The following is a 15,912-nucleotide window of genomic DNA, read 5'->3' as shown; positions in this document are numbered from 1 at the left end:
ATCCCGAATTCTTCTAGTTTCCTTCAGTATCTGGCTATAACTGTCTAAGTTATCATTTCCAGTTTTTATCCTTTCTGACTTGGAGTCATTGAGAACTAAAATAGCCCTTTTCTTGAAACTCTAAGCTGAAGCTGGAAGATTGTGGAGCCTTCAAAAAAAGGCTGTTTCAACAGATCACATGTAGGCAATCTTTATGCCTCCTGTGGTGTGGGCCACTCAGGAAGTTCATCAGAATACCTGATGCTGTCACCAGTGACATTCAAACCAGGAAAATTTGTCAGGTGGCCAGTTCCACTCTCACTGTACCGTCTGAAGATGCCCTAAGCTCAAGTCTAAAGAAAATCTTGATGGCTGCCCACTGAGCTCAGAAACTCAGTTTCTAACTATTCAACTTTGTTTTTCTTTTATTTTTGTAGCAACTCCCCTCATTAACTGCCTGACTGCTAGCTCCACCCAGTAAATATTGCCTTCTACCAAGTTCCAACAGATGATTCAGCTGGTCTCTAATGAACAAAAGACAACTGAATGAGGAAATGGGCTTGTATTATTCAGAGGAAAGAAGAATATCTTTTCTTTCCATAAATAAATGAGGAGACTGACAAAGATTTTTTTGTTTGACCAAACTTCAGTCAGGTTCTAGAACCTTCTCCAAGGCCTATCAGTGTGGTTTGTTGTAAAATCTAGTTTTAGAAAGAATTTCCCCTCTCCCTCCATAACTGATCCCTCTGGATGTCTGATCAAGTTCTTTATCCTCCACCCCACTTCCCCACCCAGTGATGTCTGGTTACCCTGGCTTGTCTTCAGCAAGAGTGTGTTAGGTTGGTTTAGCCAGAATGCTCCTCACCCCTGATGTTTCCTCTTAGGAGTTTTCCATCCACTGACCCTCATTGTGCTCCTTGGCTAAAAATTCCCGCTTGCTCATGCTGTATTTGCAGTTGAGCCTGCTCTTTCTCTCCACCCCCCTGTAAAATCTCTTTGTTGCTGCTGCTGCTGCTGCTGCTAAGTCGCTTCAGTCGTGTCCGACTCTGTGCGACCCCATAGACGGCAGCCCACCAAGCTCCGCCACCCCTGGGATTCTCCAGGCAAGAACACTGGAGTGGGTTGCCATTTCCTTCTCCAGTGCATGAAAGGGAAAAGTGAAAGTGAAGTCGCTCAGTCGTGTCCGACTCTCAGCGACCCCATGGACTGTAGCCTACCAGGCTCCTCCATCCATGGGATTTTCCAGGCAAGAGTACTGGAGTGGGGTGCCATTGCCTTCTCCAATCTCTTTGCAGTGGTCCCTATACTTAACATTGAAAATAAAGTTGGCCTTACTGTCTTCAACAAGTGTCATTGGATGTATTTTTTTTTTTTGTAATAGAGCTAACCCTGTCTTTGCTCATGTGGTTTACACTGTGGATCTCCCTTAACATAGGAGGAAGATTTAAGAATCAGCAATAATTGCTTCTTTAAATAATAGACAGAAATTTTGCCCTTGTACTTAGAGATTAAAGGCAATGAGTGCTGCTTCTTTACGCAGGACATTTAAAAGAGGGTAAAATTATTTTCTTCTGGAAATATGATGTACCATATAACCAAATTTATACTTTTCCTATGAGACTAATCAGAAAACTTTAAGGACATTACAAATGTTTTTTGCAACCAGTGTTTTATGACCATGATAACAGATGCGCAACTCAAACATTTCTTTCTGATTGGAATGTACATGATTTCAGATGCAAGTCCATTCATGGGCTTTATGTTTTATGGCAGCTCCTTCTTTAAACAACAATTTATCAGGTGAATGTTTTTATTCCTGCTCATCTCTTCTAGGAATAATGCCTTATAAAAGTTGTGTTCTTAGCTGTAAAGAGACAAAATAATCTTATATAGTGTGTTTTATTCTTCTTGCAGGGACCTTTTACCCAAAGATTTTGTAGTTTATACCTACAACAAGGAAGGGGCTCTGATCTCTGACTACCCTAATATACAGGTAATTTATTTCCCTCTTGACCATATACAGAATTTAAAACAGTTATAATTTTAAAGTGCATTCTCTTCAGCTGCTCTGGACTGTTACCGAGGGCGTCCTTTGATATGATAATATATGGTGTTGTCCTGGGGTGGGAGTGGTGGGTACATTGACATAGATTAAACTGTACCTTATAGCTCTTCTGGTTCTTCATGGTCAAGTGTTTTTTTAAAAGACCAGGAAAATAATCTTCTACTTAATGATAACCCCTACTGATCATGAGGGGAAGAGTTTGATTTATTTTTTGATTTTTAATTTTGCTGAAACTTGATGAATAAAGCACATCTCAACTTCCTTATTAAACCATTTGACTTACCATTAGTACTTAGTAAAGAACAAGCACTTGTTTGCTATTAGATGTTCTACTTTTTTGTTGAAAATTCTTTTCTAAAGAAGCGTGGTCCTCTCTGCTTCAGAAAACAGAGTATTCCTGAAGATAGAACTGGAGGAATATGTGAAATAATTGACATGTTGACTTTGGCTTTATGTATTATTTAATTAGAGCATAAGCATTTCTAATTTTAGTTGGAAAGAATATCTTAAAGTCCCTTTTGGCAGTTAGGTATTATCTGTTATTATTATTATTATTATTTTTTTTGCTGTAGTTTTCAGGAGAAATCTTTACCCCTGTTAAGCATGTATTGTTTTTCCCTTGAGTTTTGTTACATTTTGCTAGGTGGAGTTGTGTTAGTTTTGTACTTTTGCAGCACTCTTCAAATAAATAGAAGGCAAAAGCTTTATTTTAGATTATTTATGAGACATTTTTTAAAAAAGTGCTGACTTAGGCCTATCCTTTTCTGGCCAATTTTCTGATTTTTTTATCTTAGTGTTCTGTTTGTTCATTGTTTTATTTTATTGTTTTGAAAAGTGCATTGTTTTATTTGTTTTATTGTTTGTCTGGTGTTGAACAGCAAAACAGTAGAGCAGTTTAAATGTATTGATAGCATTAACCGAAATGGAGATCGTCCATTCGTCCATCCATCCACCCAGTCATCCTTCTGAAGATTACTATAGCATAAGACCAAAGACCACATAATTTATGCCACTCAGTGAAAGCAGTGATTTTTTAAAAAGGTATTCTTTTTCTCTTGGAGAGGTTTCTTGACCTGGATTTTGGTGACACACACTGCTTGGACTTGATTCCTGTCTCTATTATTTACTGGTCAAGTTTCTTTAACCTGTTTGTGCCTTTGTGTCCTCACCTTAAAATGGGAATAATAATTATAACTTCATGGGGTTATTGGAAGTTTAAATGAGTTAATACTGATAAGATATTTACTAGTCAGTCCAACAACTATGAACTCAGTAAATATTTTTTGTTACTATTATTGAAAGTTTATATGCTTAAAACTGATAAAAATAGATTTCAGTTATATGGAAATTTATGCAACTTTTATACAGTATTACGATTTAATTATGTTTTCTTGGGTGTTTGAAAAATATAAACTAAGATGAAGCCTTTCACTTATTGGCTATTGAATATAGATAGTTTCAGATAGATAAAATGGAATAATTTTGAATTGAGATAGATAAAAGTGTGACTGGATCTGAGCTAGCAGTTAAAACTTTGGTACTAGGATTTTTCTGTGTGTGACAACATTGTGAGATATCATGGTGACATAGACGTTTAACGTTCATAAAATGCAATTAAGTCACAGTGAAAAATGTAAATATTTTCCCTTGTGATTCTTCTATTTAAATTAATTTGTAAATCTCTCATGTGGCTTTCATCATCAGCATCTTTTGCAAGGCCATATTTTTTACAAAGAAACACAGTTTTAATAACCCCTTGATATGAGTTGCTGTGTGAAGTCAAAACTCCAAATTAGTATTAGTCTTAGACCTTTGAGTACCTTGCAAATGCATTAGAAAGTGCCTTAACTAACTCCCTCTATTAATGAACGGAGAAGGCAATGGCAACCCACTCCGTACTCTTGCCTGGAAAATCCCATGGATGGAGGAGCCTGGTAGGCTACAGTCCATGGGGTCGTGAAGAGTCGGACACGACTAAGCGACTTCACTTTCACTTTTCACTTTCACACATTGGAGAAGGAAATGGCAACTCACTCCAGTGTTCTTGCCTGGAGAATCCCAGGGCCGGGGGAGCCTGGTGGGCTGCCATCTGTGGGGTCGCACAGAGTCGGACAGGACTGAAGTGACTTAGCAGCAGCAGCAGCAGCTATTAATGAATGCTCCTTGTTTCCTCTGAAAAGACTGCCCCAAGCTCACTGGCTCTTGTGGCAGGAGGCTATTCTCAAATAGTTGTGAGTACTTCTGCTCCCAGTAGTTGAGTATTTTCCCTTACAGTTTATGTGTTTCCAAACTGTTTATGCCATTTTACCTTTACTGTAATCATTGGATGCAGTTAGGTGTTTTGCAAACTTGCAAAATGGGATTTGTTGTTTTTTTAAAAACTAAATGGAAAGTTTTGGAAAGATGTAATAAAACCAAGTTACTAAAGAAATACCATCAAGCTGGTAGATGAAGCGATATCAAGTGCTAAATCTCAGCCTTGTCAAATGATGAGCCCTTCTACAGTAACTGAAGTGAGAAGCTTCACTGACAAATTTAACTCACAAGTTTAATTTTGTGAGTTACTGTGTTACTATTTCATAAGTGCTACCCCATCTGTAATAGAAGAGATATTTGTTTCCCTCTGGTGAGAAGGCAAACTCAAAGCTAGACTTTAACTTCAAAGTGCTAGAAAGAAAGACAGTGGTTGTAAATAACCCCACACTGGAAAAAGCTGTAAAATGTTGAAATTTAGCCTGTGTTGTTTAGTGCATAATTTTTTAATTTTTTCAGAAATTCTCACATTAGTTGCAGGAATAGGAAACAGTCATGTATACCCTTCACCTAGATTCTCCGAGTGTTAACATTTATCACACATACCTTATCCTTTCTGCTCTGTTTTTTCCCCTCTGAAGAGTATGTTGTACACCTGGTATCCCTTTACCCTTTAAATACTTCGGTGTAAATATCCTGCAAACAAGAACTTCAAAAGGCATCACCATAGTCTAGCTCTCAGAGTCAGGAAGTTAACACTGAAGCAGCACTGTCATTCAGTTACAGACCTTATTGGTGTGTGTTTTAGTCCGTTATCCTAATGATGTACTTTACAGTGAAAGGAAATTCAACTTCATGTGTTGCACCAAGCAGTCTTCCATCTCTTTTATTCTGGAAATCCTTGGTCTTCCCTTGTATTTCATGACATTGGCATTTTTGAGAGGTACAGGCCGACGTCTTGTAGAATGTCGTGCAATTTGAGTTTGTGTGATGTTTACTCACAATCAGATTCAGGTTATGCACCTTTGGCAGGGATCCACCCTGAAGGGTTCCCTGTATCGTATCATGAGCATGTCCTGTAATTAGTTTAGTTTATCACTGACAGTGTTAACGTTGATTATTAAGGAGTTGTCTGCTCAGTTTATTCTCTGTGAAGTTACTGTTTTTACTTTTTTAGTTAATCTTTTGGCTAGATATTTTGAGGCTTTGTAACTATCCCATTACTTCTCAGATTTTTACTCACAAGCTTCAGTATTTAATATTTGCCTCAGTTGTAATGGTGGTTGTTAAAATGGTGATTTTGTAACTTCATCAGTGCCTCTGTATGCATTGATGGTTTCTACTGTCAAGAAGAGTTTTTCCTTCTTATTTGTTTATATCAGCGTTGATGCACGGGTTCTTACTTGATCATGAGTGAAATTGAAGTCTTTTCATTTATGTAAGGGCATTTTTATACCTTTTGTGAATTGTCTGTTCAACTCTTTTGCACCATCTTCTGTTGGATTTAATCTTTTCCCTTTAGTGTTTCAAAGTTCTTTGTGTTATACTATAGTATAGTTTTAGCTATGATAAAAGTTACGAATAATTCCCTCCAGTCTGTGAGTTGTCTTTTTACTTTTTCTTGGTGTTTCTTTTAATGTAGAAGTTTTAAAATCTTTTTTATTTTCTTAATGCAGCAAAAATGATTGGTCTTTCCTCCTGTTACATCAAGATTTTGAGTGATAGAAAGTCTTTCTCTGCACCAGGTTAAAGAGGAATTCAGCTATGTTTTCTTTTAGTTCTTGCATAGGTTCATATTTTTTAGTGTTTCGATTCTTGATCCATTTGGAGCTTTTTCTTCTTTTTTTTAAAAATTTTTTTCTTCCGTATGGCTGCACATGTATCTCCCCATCCTGAACCTCCCTCCCCACCCCATCCTGGAGCTTATTCTTATGTATAATGTGAGGTATGGATCTACTTTCATCCTTTCTCAAATGTCTAATCCGTGGGCTGAGCACCACTTATTAAAAGTGCATCTTTTCCTCAGTGATTTGAGATAACCACTTTTATCATATAAGGTTCCACATGTATTTTTGTCTTGAGACGTGTTCTGCTCCACTGGTTGGTCTCTCAGTTAATGCACCACCAGGACCCTACTGTTTTAATTATTAAGGGCTGGTGATACGTCATAATATCTGGCAAGGTTAGTCCCCCTCCTCCTTCTCCTACTCCCCTTGGTTGGCTGTTTTTTTTTTTGTTTTTTTTTTTTAGTGCTTTACAATTGTTTTAAAGAGGGAAAAAAAATCTCCTTGTGTACTAAAAAATCTGATATTAATAAGTGATATGCTTATATTTCCACTGGTCAATTTCTTGCTCAAAATGAAGAATAAAGGGTCTTTAATTTATCAAGATGGTTAAATGTATAACTAACAATAATAATATAATCAATATGCTTAGGCAGAAAAAGAAAGTCAAAGTCACTGTTTCTGCCGTGTACTGAATTGTTTTCCCCCTTGGTGTCGTTAGTCCGTCACAAGGTCCTCTTCTGTATTGGATTTCAGTTGGCTGCTGTGGTGTCTTCTTACCTGCAATTGAAAATGTTAAACATGATGTTATGCCACCTTGTTCTGCTTCTAGGTTTAAAGGTTATTGGGGTAGAGTTGTTTGTACTTAGTATCCTCTGGACTTCTGCCTTAAAAATTTGGCAGAAATTCAAATTCTTTATACCCACAGGGTGATAGTAGACAGTCTGAAGATAGTCCAAAGAATGCCATGTGATAATTATGGGATGCCAGTAATAGAATTGGAGAAGGAAATGGCAACCCGCTCCAGTATTCTTGCCTGGAGAATCCCACGGACAGAGGAGCCTGGCAGGCTACAGTGCATGGGGTCTCAAGAGTCAGACACGACTTAGTGACTAAACCGATAATAGAATAAAAAGTTTAGTTGATTGGCCTTAAATAACGTTTAGTTCTGCACTCTCTATGATGATTTTCAGCAAAGTAATAGTATTTTGAAGATGACACTTTTTTTAAAATCATTTAGAATCATTGTCATTATCGGGGCTATGTGGAGGGCACTTACGATTCATCCATTGCACTCAGCAACTGTTTTGGACTCAGGTAAGGAACTTTCTTTATCAGCATTTTTTCATTCCCTTAATTCTTTTCCCTTTACCTATCTCTGTCTCCAGATCAAGTCATTTTAGGGTACTTAAATTTAGATTTTACTTTGATGTTGCTGAAGGTCTTTCTAATTGTGTTTCAGATGTCATTCTTGGCATGTTTATTTAGGACAGTATTACAGGTGATGAATTTTAGTACCTAAATAAAAAATTTCATTTTTTTGAGACCACCGAATAAACTTTGCTATTTAAAAATAAAGCATACTTTAAATTTCTGTCACCTTCTAGGTTTATGTAACTTTTACTTCTGTTCTTTCATCTAAGTCTCTTAATAACTGTGAGAAGGGCCTGATTGCTTCCATATTTAGATAGGCAAGCTGAGGTTCAGAGAAATCATACCATGTGTCAAGTGAAGTGATAATAATATTAAATTTATGAAGGGCCTGGAAATACCACACTGGACTGGTTGATTGGTTACATGATTGATTGAACTAATAAATATTACTTTAAATTCTCAAGCAAAGTATATGAGATGGCAATGAGTACTATCTCCATCTAAGCTATGACACTTGTAGAATAATTACTGTGTACCAGGCAGTGTCCTAAGTATTTTTTGCTCTCATTAAATAGTTTTCAGGACAACTCTAGGGAGAATGTCTTCTAAGGCTAGTAGGAAACATTTAGGATTCAAACTTTGGTCCTCTTGCCTCCAGACTTCACACTTTAAGCCACTATTCTGAATAGCCTTTCTTTATACAGTGATCTTACAGAGGGATTAAGTAACTTTCAGGCCAGTTAGTAGCTGTCTTGAGCTTTAAATTTAGGGCTGCCCAACTCTAAAACCTATTTTTCTCAACACCATGTTACCCCTTCTTACATATGTTAAGAACTAGGACTTGAATTCATGTTTCTTAATTCCTTTTCCTGTGTATTTTTTTTTTTCCATCCTGAAAAACCGTGTATTTGTAATACAACACTTAGAGGCTTGCTGCATATAGAGAATGTGAGTTATGGGATTGAACCCCTGCAGAACAGCTCTCATTTTGAGCACATCTTTTATCGAACGGATGACGTCCACCAAGAGCCTCTGAAATGTGGGGTTTCCAACAAAGTTATGGGAGAAGAAACCACAAAGGATGAAGAAGAGGAGCCTCCTAGCGTCACTCAGCTACTTCGAGTAAGGAACTCGTGTTTCTTTATGGCTCTGACTCAGGTTTAAACAATCATGTATTTGTGCATTAAACCAATACCTGTTATTACTGTGTTTTTGCCAGCTTTGTGCCAGACATTGTGATGGGTACTAGGGGATAAAAAGATGAGTAATATGTAGTTCCTGCCACCAAGTTAAATACCGTCAGACTTCTGTGTTTTGGAAACGAGGGCTTAAGTCTTAAACAGTAACTGTATTTCTTTTTGTCATTGCTCTCTAATAATCCATTACCGTGACTTTGAGAGAGCAGTTGACTTTTTTATGTGAATACCCTTTACACAGACTGGAGCTCTAAAGTGAGAGATAGGGAGAGACAGAGAGAGAAAGAGAGAGATTGAGTTTTAGGACTTTAATGATCTCAGATGTTTTCCTGGGGCACTCATAGTATCCTTCTTTTGAGACTTCTTTAGGATTCCTTGGCTTCCTCTTGACAGGGGTCTCTTAACTTGAGCTGTTTCTGGGACCAGAGGAACCTCAGTTGCAGACAAAGGCAGCTTTCTCTATAATGAGATGATGTCGCTGTACCTCTACAAGAGGCTTGTGCCTCTTCTAGAGTATTTTAATTAACTCATACTAATTTATGGCATTGTTTTCATCATCTGTTCTGCCATTCATTCTTTTGATTCTTGGATGGTTCTTTTTAAGTTTAGTCATTGGAAAATACTTAAATTTTAGCTCATTCTATACTTTACATGGGGGCTTCCCAGGTGGTGCAGTGGTAAAGAATTTGCCTGCCAATGCAGGAGATGCAGGAGAACGTGGGTTTGATCCCTACATCAGGAACATCCTATGGAGGAGGGCATGTCAGCCCACTCCAGTATTATTGCCTGGGGAATCACATGGACAGAGGAGCCTGACGGGCTACAGTCCATGGGGTTGCAAAGGGTTGGACACAATTGAATGGCTGAGCATATATGCGCAGTTTACAAAAGTTTTTGAAAATCACAAAACTAGCCATTTTTTAAAAGTAGCAACCTTGTATGTCAGTGCAAATTGTAACTCAATAAAACTGGAAGGAAAAAAATAAAGGACAAGAACAAGAAAATAAAGTGCAGACCTTGTCCTTCCTTCTCCTTGGGTAATTAGCAGATATTCTTTTTTCCACTCTCGACAGAGTAGTAGGGCATCCAGTTAAAATATATGTGTATGTGTGTATAGTTTTGATATTGGAGAATCAATAATTCATCTTTGGAAACTTGAATAACTCATGTTATCTTTAACTAGGATTTTTCTCATAGCACTACAGATGGCATATATCACTTTTAAAAACACATGTTTTTTGGCCTTATTGATGTAGGATGTGTTAAAAATCATTTTTATGAAATTCTTAGCAGACATGAAACAACTGACTAGAGGTTAGGATAAGATCATTGTGTGTTAAAAATAGGAATCTTATATGTAGTCATCTTATATGTAGTCTGAAGAATGTAATCTTTTAACTTTTTGCTTTCCTTTATGGTGTTTGTGTTTTTTGACAGAGAAAAAGAGACATCTTGCCACAGACCCGCTATGTAGAGTTGTTCATTGTTGTAGAGAAGGAAAAGGTAGGATTGGTGACAGTTTTTCTCCTTTTTCATGAAAAGAAGGTGAGAAGTGAGGACCCCATGCAGGAAATATGAAATATGTTTGTATTGATTTTTGTTAAATGACTTTTCCCTGTAATATTCATACATGATATTCATAATACATCCAGAACTGAATGTAGCACTGACATTACCTCTACCTTTATTTTTACTAGTGATGTTTTCCCACTGTTTCTTTTGGGTGATTTGCAAATGTTAAACTTCTCCCTTGTTAGGAGGGAGCAGAGTTTAGATGATAAGTTTAGAAGGGAGCAGAGGAGAATGGGTCAGCTTAGCATTTACTATTTATTTCATTGTACAGGATAACACAGGACATTTTCCTTTTTTATACTTAAGATTGTGCTTTACTCAACTAAGAAAAGTTATGTATTTGTTTTGGCATTTACAAGATTATTAATTTTAGATATAACTGCTACGTATTTTAACCTGTAGATTATTTGAAATGTTTTATCTGACTTCTGCTAGCTTTGCTGTTGCTGTGAACCAAGTTGTTTGCAGAAACTTAACACAACTGACAAGTCCTTTTTTGTAATCTGCAGAGGCAGTTTTGAGAATCTTTATGGTTTTTCAAAAAAACCCTTATGGTATATAGACTGGAAAATAATAAGCCATACTTTTAGGAGATAGAAATGTATTCTTATTTGTTCATTATAGGTTCATTACCCTCAAGTGTAGAAAGAAGCATAAGGGAATGTGAATAAGCATGAACTCTGTCTCAGATAATGTATTAAAGGTTCCAGTAGAATATGGTGGACAAGTGATAAAAAAAGGAGACTTGAAATATTTTTTCTCATTAGTTTCTTCACATAGGTAGAAAATGGTTTAAATAAAATATTTGGATTCTTATCTTGAGATTATAGAATTTTTTTTCTTATATTGCTTTAGTGATCATGAGTTTTCTTCTTTCCGTTTCAGTATGAAAAGATGGGAAAAAACCAGACTGCAGTGCGAGAAGAGATGATAAGTTTAGCAAACTACTTGGATAGCGTAAGTTTATTTTCTATCAGCTGGGATTATTCTGTCCTTTCCTCTCACAGCCTCTGAATAGAATTTTAAAATTGTCTGATTTGGGGCTCTGATTATTCTAGAGGATAAGTAACTCAGTCTTTCTGGGGTTTGCTCTCAAATTTGTTTTGTAACTTTTCTATGTTTAAAAGGAAAGTATAATTTTAGAGAGAGTGAAACAAACAAGAGATTTCAAATTAGCATCAACTTTATCTTTAGTGTTGAGGAGAAATTCATCAGTTGATCTAAGAAAGAAATGAGAAATTTATTCGAGCCAAATTTGAGGATTTTAACCCAGGAAGAGCATCTCAGAAAGCTCTGAGAACTGTTCTTGCCATTAGAAGTCAAGGCACAGTTATGTAAGTTTTTTTGAGACAGAGGAATGTGCATTCAGTGAGGTATTATTGACAGTTTACACAATCTAGACCTAAGCGTCATCATGGCCCTAGAAAGGTCAAGAAGGAATGTTATCTTTAAGGAGTTGCCTTTTTGATGTTAGGAGAATGCTGCTTTTTATGGTTGAAGCAGGTATTTCTGCCGATGGGGAGGTTTGGTTGATGCCTTATACAGGTATACAAATGCACAGTGGGGTGAGAGGAGGCCAAAGGACAGAGAAAAATTTTTCTGTGTAAGTTTTTCTTGTCTTGCCAGAAAATATGACTTTTATTTCACGGTAGATAGACTGAAGTTCTCTGGCACTTATGAAGAGATCTTTGAATTTTTGCTGAGAGACTTAGTTTAAATAAGGCTGTCTCCTGCTCTGAAACCATAAATGACTCTGTGTGTGTGTGAGAGAGAGAGAGAGAGAGGGAGGGATTTGGTTTGAGATTTTAGAGTTTATTCATCTAGTGGGAGATATTGAAGAATTAGATACATGTTCCTTTCTTAAGTTTTTATTGGAATATAGTTGATTTATAATGTTGTGTTAGTTTCAGGTATACAACAAAGTAAATCAGTTATACATATACATATATCCACTCTTTTTTTTTCAGATTCTTTTCCCATACAGGCCTTTACAGAGTATAGAGTAGAGTTTCCTATTCTATACAATAGGTCCTTGTTAGTTTTATATGCAGTGTATATGTCAGTCCCAATTTCCTAATTTATCACTCCCCCCTTATCCCTTGGTAACTGTAAGTTTGATTTCCCCCACCTTACTCTACTTCTGTTTTGTAAATAAGTTGATTTGTACCCTCTTTTTTTAAGAGTCCACATATAAGAGCCTGTATCATACTGAGTGAAGTCAGACACAGAAAGACAAATGTCATACAATATCACTTGTATGTGGAAAAGTTTAATCTCTAATATGAATATGAATACCAAACATAATAATGATGATGAGGATAGTGATAATGTCCTATTGAATATTTGTAATGTACTAAAAACTGAGTCAAGTGACTTACATTTATTAACTCATTTATTCTTCAGAGTATCTCTGTGAAATAGAGATGAGTTCTATAAACCTTTTTCTGAAACCTTTGGGGTACATGTCATTAGAATTTTAGATAAGAGTTTAGAAAGGTAATATTGTTCACTATACAGTATAACATGTAGTTCACTATGTATCGCTATTAGTTTACACCTCCAAAAGGATCCTGACGTAGCATCTTGTAATTTAACTCATTGATATTTCTATAGTGAAATGTATGAATATTTATATTTAAAGTGAACTAAAGGTGAACAGTAATTAGGCTTGCATTAGTTTAGGGAAAGGTTTGGAAACAAAATACCAAAAACTTTAAATATCCAGAGTCTGTCAGATTTTGGAATGGAAGATAAAAAGGATTTCAAACCTTTGTTACTTTTGTTTTATGAATGAGGAAACTCAGACCCTTGAAAAGTTAGAGTTCCATTATATTGAAGGAAACATTTTCGATAAAGAGGAATCCTGTTTTTAAGTGGTTATGTTACTTAATTGTAAGTTCAAAGATATTCTCATATTCTTTATTATATTACTTTTATTGAAATGTAGTTGATGTACAGTATTATATATATTATAGGTGTACAATATAGTGATTCACAATATTTAAAGGTTAAACTCCATTTATAGTTATTATATTGAGTTGGCCAAAAGGTTCATTTGGGTTTTTTCGTACCTGTTTATGAAACGCCTGACAGAACTTTTTGGCCAACCCAATAAAATATTGGCTATTATTCCCTGTGTTGTACAGTATATGCTTGTATATCCTTGTAACTGATAGTTTGTATTTCTTAATCCTGTACATCCTCCCTTCCTTCTCCCCATTGGTAAGCACTAGTTTGTTTCTCTATATCTATGAATCTGTTTCTCTTTTGTTACATTCACTAGTTTGTTGTATTTTTTTTTAGATTCCACCAAGAAGTGATGTTGTTATTTAGTCGCTAAGTCTTATCTGCCTCTTTGTGACCCCATGGACTGTAGCCTGCTAGGCTTCCCTGTCCATGGGATTTCCCAGGCAAGAATACTGGAGTGGGTTGCCATATCCTTCAGGGGATCTTCTTGGCCCACATCTCCTACAGTGACAGGGAGATTCTTTATCACTGAGCCACCAGGGAAGCCCTCCTATAAGTGATACCATACTGTATTTGTCTTTCTCTGTCTGACTTGTTGCACTAAGCATAATACCCTCCAAGTCCATCCATGCTGTTGTAAATGGCAAAATTTCATTTTTTATGGTTGAGTAAGTGAAAGAGGACAGGGAAAAAGTTGGCTTAAAGCTCAACGTTCAGAAAACTAAGATCATGGCATCTGGTCCCATCACTTCCTGGGAAATAGATGGGGAAACAGTGGAAACAGTGTCAGACTTTATTTTTTGGGGCTCCAAAATCACTGCTGATGGTGATTGCAGCCATGAAATTAAAAGACGCTTACTCTTTGGAAGGAAGGTTACGACCAACCTAGATAACATATTTAAAAGCAGAGACATTACTTTGCCGACAGAGGTCCGTCTAGTCAAGGCTATGGTTTTTCCAGTGGTCATGTATGGGTGTGAGAGTTGGATGGTGAAGAAAGCTGATAGCCGAAGAATTGATGCTTTTGAACTGTGGTATTGGAGAAGACTCTTGAGAGTCCCTTGGACTGCAAGAAGATCCAACCAGTCCATCCTAAAGGAGATCAGTCCTGGGTGTTCATTGGAAGGACTGATGTTGAAGCTGAAACTCCAATACTTTGGCCACCTCATGCGAAGAGTTGACTCATTGGAAAAGACCCTAATGCTGGGAAGGATTGGGGGCAGGAGGAGAAGGGGACAGAGGATGAGATGGTTGGATGGCATCACCAACTCAATGGACATGGGTTTGGGTAAACTTCGGGAGTTGGTGATGGACAGGGAGGCCTAGCGTGCTGAGATTCATGGGGTTGCAAAGAGTCGGACACGACTGAGTGACTGAACTGAAACTGAACTGAACTGAATAGTCCATTTGTGTGCATGTGTGGGAATCCAGTCATCTGTTGACAGACACTTAAGTTGCTTCCAAATCCTGGCTATTGTAAATAATGCTGTTGTGAACATTGCGTTAAACGTATCTTTTCGAATTAGTGTTTTTGTTTCTCTCAAATATATACCCAGGAATTGTTCTCATATTCTTTAATAAATTTTGTATATTTTTATTTGTTTTCTTCTCAGATGTACATTATGTTAAATATTCGAATTGTGCTGGTTGGGCTTGAGATTTGGACAAATGAAAATCTGATCAGTTTGGCTGGAGGTGCTGGTGACGTGTTGTCGAACTTTGTACAGTGGCGGGAAAAGTTTCTTATAACACGTCGGAGACATGACAGTGCACAGTTAATTCTGTAAGTGATTTTTTTTAAAGGTACTGTTTATGATATGGTCAGAATAATAATTTTCGCTTTTTTTCTTTTTTTTGCAATCGTATTCTCTTAAGGTTTTTGAGCATTCATTTAAATGAGGAAAAGTTTGATTTGTAGAATGAGTGCAATGTGCTAATAAGACCTGTCTTTGTTGGATCTCTTGTGACCTTTATCCCACGTCCTCTTTCTCTTTCCCGGGTGTACTTCCTTATTTTAGTATGGCATGTTTTCTGGTTTCTTCTTGTGAAAGGATATATTGAAAGAAAAAAGTTCTGACCTCTTTCATGTCAGAAAATGTGCTTTACAATCTCAAAACAGAATTTAAAAATTATCTCTGGTATACCAGAAACAAAATATTATAAATCAACTATACTTTAATTAAAAAAAATTATCTCAATTTAACCTCTGATTATCCTAGTGCTTAAGTAACTCATTGTTTCAGGGCTGTGCTTTTTCATTTGTTTTGTACATTTTAGGTTATTTTGTCAGGTCTAACATTTTTGGCATAGAGTCTTTTTCCTTCAGAATTTTGAAGGCATGGCCATTGGTCTTTTGACTTCCAAAATTACTGTTGAGAAGCCTTAATTCATTCTTTTTTTTAAAATCACTTTAGAATGGGTGAATTTTTTTGTATGTAAGTTCTATCTCAGTACAACTTCACTGAGAAACTTTAATGCATTCTGTTTCCTGTTTTTTAGTATATGCCTTTTTTTTCTCTTCCGTCTTTGGGAACTTGTAGGATCTTCTCTAGAGGTTCCCAGACCTCTAAATTTTCTTGATGATATGCTTTGCTGTCGGTCTTCTATCACTCATTGTGCTGTGTTCTTAATGGGTAATTTCAGTCTTGAAACTGTAGTTCTAGGAATTTTTCTCAAATTATTTTGTAGGTGATTTCATCCTCTTTATTTTTATTCTTCATTC

At 36.5% G+C, this 15,912-nt stretch overlaps 1 protein-coding gene across 2 annotated transcripts in view; it reads left to right on the top strand.

The window, feature by feature from the left end:
- The window catches only part of ADAM9 (ADAM metallopeptidase domain 9), a 100,633-nt gene that overhangs the window by 21,384 nt on the left and 63,337 nt on the right, over window positions 1-15,912 (top strand). For both annotated transcript variants that reach the window (XR_014063399.1, XM_081524013.1), the window contains exons 4-9: window positions 1,894-1,972; window positions 7,322-7,398; window positions 8,382-8,577; window positions 10,089-10,154; window positions 11,109-11,180; window positions 14,804-14,973. Coding sequence is in view for 1 of the 2 variants with exons in the window: in XM_081524013.1 (XP_081380139.1) it covers window positions 1,894-1,972; window positions 7,322-7,398; window positions 8,382-8,577; window positions 10,089-10,154; window positions 11,109-11,180; window positions 14,804-14,973 (660 nt within the window). In the remaining variant the exon portion in view is untranslated. The remainder of the gene's footprint in view (window positions 1-1,893; window positions 1,973-7,321; window positions 7,399-8,381; window positions 8,578-10,088; window positions 10,155-11,108; window positions 11,181-14,803; window positions 14,974-15,912) is intronic.

Source organism: Giraffa tippelskirchi, chromosome 8 (assembly GCF_054371585.1).
Source record: "Giraffa tippelskirchi isolate mGirTip1 chromosome 8, T2T-mGirTip1v1.2.pri, whole genome shotgun sequence".
Lineage (NCBI taxonomy): Eukaryota > Metazoa > Chordata > Mammalia > Artiodactyla > Giraffidae > Giraffa > Giraffa tippelskirchi.
The sequence above is the reverse complement of the archived record's forward strand: the minus strand, read 5'-3'. Positions and strand labels throughout refer to the sequence as shown.